Source organism: Neopsephotus bourkii, unplaced genomic scaffold, assembly GCF_033783945.1.
Source record: "Neopsephotus bourkii isolate Nb327-2 ecotype Australia unplaced genomic scaffold, CSIRO-AGI_Nbou_v1 NB_788, whole genome shotgun sequence".
NCBI classification, from domain to species: domain Eukaryota; kingdom Metazoa; phylum Chordata; class Aves; order Psittaciformes; family Psittacidae; genus Neopsephotus; species Neopsephotus bourkii.
Window position 1 is genome coordinate 242,557 of NW_026901284.1, and position 12,290 is coordinate 254,846.

Genomic DNA, 12,290 nt, shown 5'->3' on the forward strand with positions numbered 1-12,290 from the left:
CCTATTCTTTCTTCCTCTCTTTTAAAAATGAGTGAGAGGAAATTTAGGAGTCCACAGGCTATTCTCACAGAAACTTTCCATTGTAGGTTTTTGCTGTTTCATATTGATGTATATATATATTTAAATAAATATATGTGGGTTTGGATGAGGGGAGGGTGGTTTGGTTTTGGTTTGTGGTTTTGGTTTGTTTTTTTTTTTGTTTTTGTTTGGTTTTGGCTGTTTTCATAAGTTTTTTTTTTTGTTGTTGTTGTTGTTTGGTTGGTTTGGGGTTTTTTTCCTTTTTTTCCTTTTTTTCTTTTTTTTCCTCAAAACAGCATTTTTCCCTAGATGGAGACAGGACACTGGATCACTTTGTCCTCCAGGAGGACACTGACAATCAGGAACACAAAATAAAGCCCAAACATGAGAAAACCCAGGATCTTATTCATCCTCCACTTGCAGAAAGCAATCGAGAGGATGACAAAGAGCAGCATGATGAAAAGGAGGACAATTGCACAGAACAGACCGTTGCTGCTGACTGTCACTGGGGCAAAGCTGTTAATGACAGCGTACAGGAGCCATGGAAGAGGCAGGCTGTTAAGAAATAAAAAAATAAATGTGAAACATTGCAGAGGTGCAGGAAAAGTAACGAAAAAGCTTCTGGGGGCACTTCAAAATACCACCAAAGGCTTCCTGCAGAAAGAAAGGCAGGAAGCGTTTCAACTCTCCTAATATGTACACAAATCTGATTTGTTAGCTTGCTCATGGTTCCCAAGGAGAATACACACGGTTTAGGCTCTCTTCCACCAGTTACACTGGTGAATTCTATTTCTCTTGGCCGTCAAATCACCTGGAATCCCACCTGTGAGCAGGAAGACCCCTTTCATTTGTTTCTAGATTTCAGACCATCTGTGGAAGAACCACTTACACTCTCTTTACAAGAGTCTGTGTGACAGGACAGTACATCACATAAAGACACATTCTTGCCACAAAGAACCATCACTTTGTAAGGCACCGTGCCCCAAAATTGTCCTATAAAAGTTTGATCCACATTTATGGTATAAACCTATGTAAAATGCGAACTTCAACTGAACTCCAGCTTAATTTCTATTTCTGTATTTGCTGTCATTGCATTTCTCATCTCTGATGCCACAGAATGAGGCAACATCCCCCTGGAATATGTCAAGCTGAAATAAATATTTAAGCCACTGATCAGAGCTTAGCAGGCTTAGGAAGCATGAATAATGCTGTCAGAAGCTCACAGCATTCAACCCTTGAATAAATAGTTCAAGAGAGAATAATTTGTTACAGCTTCGGTACTAACTACACCACACTACAGCTCTACTGTGCCATTTCTGATATAAATACACCAGGTCTAGCAGATGTGTACAGGACAAGCTATTTACGTTGGCAGGAAGACTACAAATTTTAAGAAAATTAAGAAGGCATGGCAAAAGAGAAAAGTTTTGCAATGCACCCTATGCACCCTTTTGCAATGCCCCCTATAGATTTTGTAGTTCTGATACTTCTGGATTAATAGAAAAAAGTAGCCCATTTTTAATGCTGTGTCCAAAGGTACTGCCATTAGCTAATAGAGTAAAAAAGCCATTTATAATTCACTCTAACTTCAGGATCCCTTTCTGTACCTGTGCAGTTGCTGGTATCTTTTCAGCAGCAAAAAATAATGACCTGACGGCTGCTCAAAACTGTGACTATGACTAGACCTGTTCTTCTGCATGTGTTGTAGGAAACAAAAATCAGAGATGGAGACACTGAGAGTACAGACATGATTCTCGGTGCCTCTATTCCTGTGTTGAAGATGGAAATGTGGGAATAAAGACAGAGTTTTTCTGTATATTTCCTGCATGTTTTTGAAACACTAAGGCATCGATCACAACATTTCTGGACCACCTCTAACTCGGTCTCAAAAAGTTGAAACAGAATCTGAATGCCAACCACATGCCACACATTATTATGCTAGAGCTGCTGTGAAGCAGTGTATCAAAGAGTGAATTAGGCAACAAATTTGTAACAATTCTGTCACGCAAATGTCTATAAACTTTTGAGAACTTAGCACAGTAACATCCATTTCATATTTGCATCATTCTCCATTTTCAGCTTCAGTGGCATCACTTTTCAAGTAGGCAACACCTTGGCAAAACCACAGCAATATGCTAAGAACAAAAGAGGTGTTAAAATAGACAATTTTCTTGCTGTAGGACTTACCCCACTGTGATGTCAAATATGTTGCTTCCAACAGAACTGGATACAGCCATGTCCCCCAGACCTTTACGGGCAACAATAACACTGGTAATAAGGTCAGGAATAGATGTGCCAGCAGCTAGAATAGTCAGTCCCATGATTTCTTCACTAATACCAATGGTCTCTCCAACCTAAAGGGTTTAAGCAAACCCAGAAAATAATAATAATAACAACAACAATAATAATAACAACAATATCACCTGGATAATACAGGCAAGATTGAAGAATTATTCATATTCACAGATTTCTCCATGTTTCAGGAGAAAGATTGTCAAATAGAACCAGTAGGTACAGACAAGCAGTTGCTGATGGCTCTGACATTACCAGAAGGATCAAGTCCTACGGTCAAGACAATCACAGTTCTCTGAACCTCTTTTCATTTTCTGAGTAGTAATTTGCTTCATCCATGGTTGCAGTTCCAAAAATAAAGCACTACTCAGCATGCAATAGATGATGGACTCTGATTCTAAATGATGTCTCACAGTGCAAAACACAATGCAGGGCTTGTATTTTGTATCAGCGTTACCTCCTTACCTGATGCGCCCACCAGACCATTAAGTAAGAAAAAAATGCAATCCAGCTGATAGAGCCAAAAAATGTGATAGGAAAAAATTTTCTTGACTTCTGCAACAGAAACAGAGAGAGACAGTGAAAACCTGTGTTGAAGGATGACATGCTGTATTTTTGTTTCTCAGAATGTAACAAAAAGAGATCAAGTTAACTACTAAAGGAAGGAAACACACCTGCAGTACTGTACTAGGCAATCACTGTCTAAATCCAATTAGTGTTTAAAATGAAATTTGCAGTAAGAATGGGTGCTACAAGTCTTGAATGAAACCACAGTCTTTATGGGCACTGACGTTCTGAACACAGACCCTTACCTCAGACAAGTTCTGATGTGCCGCTACTAGAGTACTACGAATTTTCATGAATAATCAGTAGGACTGCTTTTGGAAGTAAATTATGCCAGTTTGAATAGTTGTTCCAGCTGCTGCTTGATCCTGAACTACCTTTTCCTGGTAATTCCTCACTAAATTCACTTCCACTTTTTGCTCCAGAGTTTTTGGGCAGCACACCTTGCCTGTACCTCTCTCTATTGCAAGACATACCCCTGCAGCACCAGCAGATGCATTAGCCTGGGGGTCATTCCTAGCTGTCCTGTTGTGACAGCAGAGAGGACTGCAGGGCTTTCCCCAAACATGACTTTTGGAGAGAAAATACTATTTGCCTTTTGCTGATTCAGTTTGCTCAAGTCATGATAAACCCCTCTTTTTTTTAGAGTTTAGAGAGCTGTACAGCCATCTTTTCTTCTGTAACAGACACAAGAGCCATTTATAGAGAACAACCTAATGTTGTTCCTGGGGAGTAAGAGGTGCTCAGTGAATTGAGCTGGTTGTTAAAGAGCTAGTAATGAGGGAATGACACTCTGTTAGCAGAATCAGAAAAGAGCAAGGCTGGTCCGCAGCTCATTGAAATTGTGTAGACTCTGCTAATGTAAACAGACTGAAATGAGGTCATGACTAATGGGAAAAAGGTAGAAGTCAGCAAAAGCAGTTGTGCACACTCACCAACAGGACTGGACACTTAGAAGGTCCGTATCTGCTCTAGCAGCAGGTGCAGCTGTGAGCTGTGCTATAGAACACTTACTCTCTCCCTGCGGGCACTTTGCCTAATGCTAAATGCCCTCCTGAAAATTGAGCTCGTAAGCACTGACTAACATGACCTATACAATTCCACAACTCAATATGCACACAAACAGACATTAAATGCAAAATAGATTTAACAATGCTCGGAAAATCCCTTACATATAAATAAAAAATTAAACTTCTGTTGGAGTAAGAAAATCATTCCAGTAGGTGTCTTAAATTAATTATCTTTAAATATAGGCACAAATAGCCCCAGTGGCACCTGGAAACAACCTTTTCCTTTTCTACATCTATAAACTCCATTACTGTCACAAGCACTGTTTCTAGAGATGTCCCAGGCTACTTTGGTTCACCTGCTTCTTAAACCCTTCTTAACTCTACAGAGTAACCAGTTACTTTTTCAAATCAGAGTTCTAAATCTTTATCAAATCAGAAAATCTAATGATGAGCTTCTGATGTTTAACCCTACTAAGATGCACTTTTCATTTTCAAACCAATACTTTATATGCACTGTGGAAGAGAAGACCCTAGTCTGAAAAGGAATACGACTTGGAGGGAACACAAATTGGCTCTTGGTGGTCTGACACCAGTGTGAGTAGAATTGAGCCTGGAAGGAATGAATGAATCTAGCTAGTAAATATTTTTTTTTTTTTTTAAACTAAACAGCTAGCACTTCTTTTTCACCATTCTTAGTAGCCACCTCTCTCAACTTTCAACATTTTTTGTCCTCTTTGTAAAAGCTGTGATTTTCTGGCAACACATGCAGTGAAAGAGATGATGAAATTATAAGTTTGTTGTAACTGGTCACAAAACCTACACAGAGCACCTCCTATCAATGCAATCTGAATAATCACCATACAACACTGAAGATATTAGCATACGTTGGCTTATGTAAAACTAATACACCAAGAGTTGTACTGGGCAGTAATAGCTGTCTGTAAGTGTGAATATATATACCAAATGGGTCTTCCAAAATAACAGGACCTTGCCTGAGTAAGACACCCACAGAATTCAGATGGCTAAGAATGACAAGTCAGTAACTTTGAATCATGTGTATTCCTAGCCTGTCTTAGCCAGTCCTCTCCCAATAAACTTACCTGATGAGCAGCAGTTCAAGACTAAGAGTACTTAAAAGGTTTAGAAGCCTAATTACCTATTTTAAAAGGCGGAACGTTTAACTCAAGAAGGGCAAAATTTAAAGCTTGTACATACTACAGTTGATGAAATCAAGAATGGACTCCATAGGTGCTGCTATATAATTTGCTCTCATGATTTAAGCCCAGCCAGTAACTCAGAACCACACAGCAGCTCACTCCCCCTCCTCTTCCCCCCCTGCTCCCAGTGGGATGGGAAGGAGAATCGAAAGAATGTAAACCCCACAGGTTGAGATAAGAACAGTCCAGTAATTAAGGTACAATGCAAAACTACTACTACTACCACCAATAATAATAATGATAAGGGAAATAGCAAGAGGAGAGAATATAAAACTGCAAGGGGTACAAGGAAAAGAAAACAATAAACACAAGTGATGCATAACACAATTGCTCACCACCCGCCGACTGATACCCAGCCCGAATCCAGCAGCGATCTGGCCTTCTGGGTACCTCCCCCCAGTTTATATACTGGGCATGACGTGCTGTGGTATGGAATACCCCTTTGGCTAGTTTGGGTCAGGTGTCCTGTCTCTGCTCCCTCCCGGCTTCTTGTGCCCCTCCTCACTGGCGGAGCGTAAGAGACTGAAAAGTCCTTGATCGGAGTAAGCGTTACTTAGCAACAACTAAAACATCGGTGTGTTATCAGCATTGTTCCCACACTAAAGCCAAAACACAGCACTGCACCAGCTACTAGGAAGGAGAAAAACAACTGTTACAGCGGAACCCAGGACATTTGCATATAGATGAAACTTTTAAAAAGCAGTAATCAGAGTGCTGATTCTTTATTGGATGCTGGATTTTATTGCCCCCCCCCCCCCCCCGAATGCAATAATAATCATGCTCGTTTTGTAACTAATGACAGCATTTTTCCAAGATTTACCTCTTTGCAACTCCCTAGTTCTTGGAAATATAAAGACATGTCAGTTCCAAGCATTTTCCTGGAAGAATTAGTCAGAGACAGCAGACAGCAGCAACCACTCTCTTCACCTTTTCTTGTTGTCATGGTTGCTTTATAAAGACAGAGAGCCTAGTGTATTACAAGTTGGTTCTGTTGTGGTCATGGTAACAGACAAATGAGAAAAAGCCATGGCTGCTTCAGTTCATATGCCATTCTCTTTTAACAGAAGAGAAATAATTTTGTAGTTTCACATTAGTTTGGTCAGATTGGTACTGTTCCTGTCTACCAGTAATCTCAAGGACACTTGGTACATTTCTGTATTGATGTCATGCCTGTCTGAAAACAGGACTTTAAGTAGCAAGAATATTTCAAGTATGAAGGTTTTTCTTCTAAGAGCCTGATACTAAAAAATAGTGCTTAATAATTTGCAAAGTGTCTTATTGTTAGCCAGTATTATCATCTACTTTACCTTTAACCTGAATGAATGTTTGTCTCCTACATAAATTTATCTGCATTTCAAGCTTTGATTTTCCTTTCATACATGACAGTGCTTAAATCTGTTTACTCAGAACCTGCTCCTGTAAGGGCATCTGTGCACTAATATCTTGTCCTTTTCCCTTTGGTAACAGTGCATCTCTGTATGGCAACAAGAGTTCATGTAAGTTGTTGCTCCTTGTTGGTAATGGAAATTTGCAGGGTTACAACAAACTGCCCCATACAGGTCCAGCGACAGCAGGACTACAGCCCCTATAGCCATTTTTATGGCCTGTAACATAAAGGGATGGACAATGAAGCACGGCTATAATAACAGAGGTGGCACTCAATATTTGCCACTGATTCACTAGGCCACCTTGGTTGTGTCAATTTTCCTTTCAATATTTCAATAGCCCTTACTACAGGATGTGGGACAGTTAATTTTTGTGGCCTTTACAGAGGCACTGGGGAAATAAGCTATTAGCTCAGGAAAAATGCCTGTTGTTGTTCAAAACACCTGAACAAAAAGTGAGGTACAAAATTCCCCAAGGCACACCTACACCTGGTGTACTGCCAGCAACATTATTGATGTTATAGTAAGGATTTTAATATATAGTGGCTTAAAGCGAGCAGGTATGATTAAGGCACTAAACACACATTAAAACATGCCAGCTATTGAATCAGTTGTGAGTTAGTTGAACTAATGCATAATCTACTCTAAGTGTATAAAAACCTGCATATATGTGCACAAGAACATTAGGGCAGCAAGGGCTTTGGTAACTTTGTAACTGGAGACCTCGTATATAAAACGTTTTTTCTAAGGCTTCTGGGTCTCGTGGATGCAAATATAGCTTGGTATATAAGTAAATGCAGTCAAACCATCTCCATTATGTGCAGATAAAACATACTTTAGGAAAGAGACTCTAGGAAGAAATGACAACTCATTTTTGAAAAGTTGGACTCCCACAGAGGATGACAAAAGCTCCATATGGTCTCTCTAATCAGTATATAGCACACAAATGTTCATTTTGTATACCCACATGCTAATCTGAGCATCCTGATGCAGAATTTGGGTTTCTGACTAAAATTACCACATTTGCAAAACAAGCCCCTGATGACAGGCCTACAAAATCTATTAAAGTATTATTTTAGGTTTAACTTTGCCCTTACAGATTTCATGAAAAGTTGTTTTCTGATGCACATGCTGAGCTGTGTTACTAGGTTTTAGAAGGGATGGCACCCAGGCATAAATGAGAATGTTTCACAGATAAACACACTAATGAAGTATCCTTGAAAAGTTACACGGTTTATGCAAGCATTTGGTTAATTCTTCGACAGCAATGTTCAAAGTAAGCAGCTTGTCATACTGATACAGCCTGTTACGTCTTCTGTTATTACTACATGTAACCACAAACTGCATTTCTCTTACTTCTGTATAAAATGTTACTCCTTTCAGTGAATGAAATTTTAAAACTCTGTTGCCATTGATGTATCTGGTCTTATCTTTTGTGTTATGGCAGGATATTTTAGTTGTAGGATGTCAGCATGCAAGTCTTGTTGTGAACAGTACTATTGTTAATAATCAAATGCACCACACAACTGCACGCATCTTCTTGAGATACCACTTTACAAAACCACTACTATTCTCATTTCTACAGTACAGAATATTGGACAAAGCTACATATCTATTGATGTCAACTTCAGTTTTCAAAATACAAAATAATGCACATAATTATTTCTTAGCAGTACTTGTTCATTTTGGGCCAAACTATGAAAAAAAATTACAGGGATGGGTTTGAATAATAAAACGAGGGCATAGATACAGAAATAAACAATCTTGAAATTCATTAAGTATGCTCTATGTGCTACCAGAAAAGAAGTGTTTACTAGAGTTGACTGAAAACTTGAAGAAAAGAAAGCTTAACGACTGGAAAGGAAAATGTCAGAAACTTTTATCTAAAACCAAATCAGATGTCTTATTTTAGCTTGATTCTTGCACTGAATTGCAGTTTTTCAGTGTGTGCTATGGGAAAGTTTTTGAGTGTGTGTGAGTACGGAAAAAGAATTCATGGTGTTGATTTATAACCTTGTACGCTGCACATCCCTCTTGCAGCAGTTTAAAATCCATTTTTTGATACAGATAGCAAAAGTGATTAGAAAACTACAGTAGGATTTTTTTTGGTTCTTGACTTTTTATCTTTTACTTTCCATGAGTCTCCCCAGTCTGGTTTCTTTGTATACGTTAATAAGAAAGTGGTAAGAACTGATAACAATAAGTAATTTTTATCAATAATCAGTCTTAAACTACTTCAAGCTGTGTTTGGGACAAAGCTAGCAAGTATTTTACACACAGAAGGACTTACGTATCTTGTTCTAGTATAAAGATAAGAAGATAATGAGTAGAAGAGAAAGGTCTAGTAAAACATTAATTTAAAAGAATATTCATTACTTTTGAAACACAGAGAAAATTTAGACAGACTAAAATCTTTCCATTTAAACTTTTTAGTGCACTGGAGATGGACAGACTTCATCATCAATTATTTGATACTCAGTAGGGATCTAGAAATGCCAATGTGAAGGCCCTAAAGAAGTTTCAAGAGCTTTTACTTTGTATCATAAAAAAATAGTGACTATGAATGGCAACCTTTATACAGCTATTACTAACCCGTTGCCCATAAGCACCCATGTGAAGATTTGAAGACTGATCTTGTGACCTCTTCTTCAAAGAAGAAACTATCAAAAAAAGTCATTGTCTCTAGTTTAACATAAATCCACTACAGTCTATTTCTGGGATTTAGATAGCCACCCTGTTGTGCAAAACATACTGACATACAGTGACAGTTACTTACAGGATTTCTGACATCTGGGAGTGAAACCCACAGTGGAAAAACAATGGGTAATACAAGAAGGTAGGTGAACTGCTTGCGTGGGGTGTCAGGCCAGGCCAGGCTAAGAGGCTGGTCCTCATCCTCTTCATTCTGTAAGAAAAGCCACAGTGAGTAGAATATTAAAGTGGATGAATGAGGTTAGGGTTTGTTTAAACAGGAGTCCTGAGGACTGTGCTGTTTCGGTGAGAATCCACGGGGTCTGAAAACACTGCATTACCACCACACCTAGCTTCCATGAATTTCAAAGCAATACTGAACTATCCACTGAGGTTGAAGATATGAAAGGGAAATAATTTTGGCAACAATAAAACCACACAAATGTGGGTGTCATGCCTGTCCCTGTCTCCAGCCTATCTGCAATGTAAATACTGAATATGCATTCTCAGAGTTTGTAGAAACTAATACTTTGTCCTGGATTCAGCTGTAACAGTTGTTTTTCTCCTTCCTAGTATCTGGTGCAGTGCTGTGTTTTCAGCTTCAGTCTGAGAACTGAATGCTGGTAACACACTGATTTTTTTAGTTGTTGCTAAGCAGCCCTTACCCTGATTAAGGACTTTCCACTCTCTCATGCTTTGCCAATGAGGAGAGGCATGGGAAGCTGTGAGGAAGTACAGACAGGACACCTAACCCAAACTAGACAAAGGGGTATTCCATACCACAGCACGTCATGCCCAGTATATAAACTGGTGAGAGGTACCCAGAAGGCCAGATCGCTGCTGGATTCAGGCTGGGTATCAGCCAGCAGGTGGTGAGCAATTGTATTGTACATCACTTGTATTCATAGTTTTTTTTTACCTTTTCTCCTTTTAGTTTTATATTATCTCCCCTTGTTATTTCCCTTATCATTATTGTTATTATTATTTATGGTAGCAGTAGTGGTTTTGTATTATACCTTAGTTACTGGACTGTTCTTATCTCAACCCATGGGATTTACGTTGTTTTGATTCTCCCCATCCTGCTGGGAGCAGTGGGGAAGAAGAAAGAGAGTGAGCAAGCAACTGCGCAGTTCTGAGCTACCAGCTGGGCTTAAACTACATCGTACTGAAAATACATTTTTATTTATTTTCATCTTTATGATGAAAACTCAGTATTTGCAATGTTCAAATGATGCGTGATTCTCTTCTGCAATGTTAAGAAGACAAGTATAATGATGATATGACATACACACTGGAATCCAGTTGCCTAAACATGCATATGGTGGTGCCATTTTAGGTATCTTCTGGTTTATCACTTGACCTTCACATGCTCTGTCAGAAGGGCAGAATATTCTGCTTGTTTACGAAATACCACTATGCAGTAATCTCATTTTCTCTAGGCTAGCTCATGTGGTAGTACCTACCCATCTAAACACAAATGAGTCCCATCCCAAAATTCATTCCCTGTTATCACTTTGTAACTAACTAGTTTTAAAGATACTGGAATGAATGTAAGGGAAAGCTGCATTAGTTAACATTATGAACTCTGATACATAGACGAAGCTTAATGTGAACCCAAATATAACTGCTGCCACAAAACCACAGGTCATATTATAGTAAAACCTGAAGCTATATAGACAATCACGGTTCTCCTACATTTCCAAGTCCATTTCAGACTTGTCTGAAAGCATTGTATAAAATATGCTAATGAATATAGAATGGTACAGTTTACTTATATTAATATAAACAGCATTAATTCTAAGTGTTCTAGATAGTCATTAAACTATCAGTACTCCTTCTTACAAAAAATGACTGGCACCAGTATCACTTTTTCTTAAAGCATGACCACCTGAAGACCTTTTCCAAGGCTGCACTTAAAGGGCTAGCAGTTGTGAGACTTCTTTCAGCTCCTTGATGGTTGAATTTGAGATCCTTAGGACAGTGAGAAGAGCGTGCAGCAAACTCACTGCCCTAGACTTCAAGAGAGCAGACTTTGGACTCTTCAGGAGCCTGCTTAGTAAGGTTCCATGGGATATAGCCCTAGAGGGCAGGGAGGCCCAAGACTCTTGGTTAGTCTTCAAGGATCACCTGCTACAAACTCAGAAGTGTTGCATCCCAACTAGAATGAAGTGCAGCAGGAGGGCCAGGAGACCTCCTTGGATGGATAAGGAGCTGCTGAGAAAAATTCAAATGAAAAAAGAGCCTTATAGAAAGTGGAAGCAAGGACAGGTGGCCTGGGAAGAGTACAGGGATGTTGCCTGGGAAGCTAGGGACCAGGTTAGGAAAGGTAAGGCCCAGTTAGAATGAAACTTGGCTAGGGATATTAGGGATAACAGGAAGGGATTCTACAGGTACATAGCAAATAAAAAACAGACTAGGGAGAATGCAGGCCCCCTCAGGAAGCTCTTGGGAGAACTAGCTACACAGGATTTGGAGAAGGCTGAGGTTCTGAATGACTTCTTTGCCTCGGTCTTCTCTGGCAAAGGCTCTGACCACACCACCCAAGTCTTGGAAGGCAGATGCGGGGACTGTGAGAATGAAGACCTTGGGTCCACCATAGGATAGGAACTGGCTCGAGACCATCTTAAAAATCTGAACGTGCACAAGTCCATGGGTCCTGATGAAATCCATCCATGGGTCCTGAAGGAGCTGGCAAATGAAGTTCCTAAGCTGCTGGCCATCATATTTGGAAAATCATGGCAGTCAGGTGAAGTTCCCGATGACTGGCAAAAGGGAAATATAACCCCCATTTTCAAGAAGGGGAAAATGTACGACCGGGGAATTACAGACCAGTCAGTCTCACCTCTGTGCCTGGCAAAATCTTGGAGCAGATTCTCCTGGAAGGCATGCTAAGGCACATAAAAAACAACAAGGTGCTTGGTGACAGCCAGCATGGCTTCACTAAGGGGAAATCCTGCCTGACCAATTTGGTGGCCTTTTATGATGGGGCTACAGAACTGATGGACAGCGGTAGAGGAGGTAATGTCATCTACCTGGATTTGTGCAAAGCGTTTGACACCGTCCTACATGACATCCTTGTCTCTAAATTGGAGAGACATCAATTTGATGAATGG

The 12,290-nt window shown here is 39.7% G+C and overlaps 1 protein-coding gene across 2 annotated transcripts in view; it reads right to left on the reverse strand.

Moving 5' to 3' along the window:
• Positions 1-253: 253 nt before the first annotated feature.
• Positions 254-12,290, reverse strand: part of SLC24A2 (solute carrier family 24 member 2) — a 49,457-nt gene continuing 37,420 nt past the window's right edge. For both annotated transcript variants that reach the window (XM_061355283.1, XM_061355282.1), the window contains 4 exons: positions 9,263-9,391; positions 2,776-2,865; positions 2,206-2,372; positions 254-573 (listed from right to left, as the gene is read on the reverse strand). In XM_061355283.1, the coding sequence (XP_061211267.1) occupies positions 324-573; positions 2,206-2,372; positions 2,776-2,865; positions 9,263-9,391 (636 nt within the window). In that variant the 3' untranslated portion in view covers positions 254-323. The remainder of the gene's footprint in view (positions 574-2,205; positions 2,373-2,775; positions 2,866-9,262; positions 9,392-12,290) is intronic.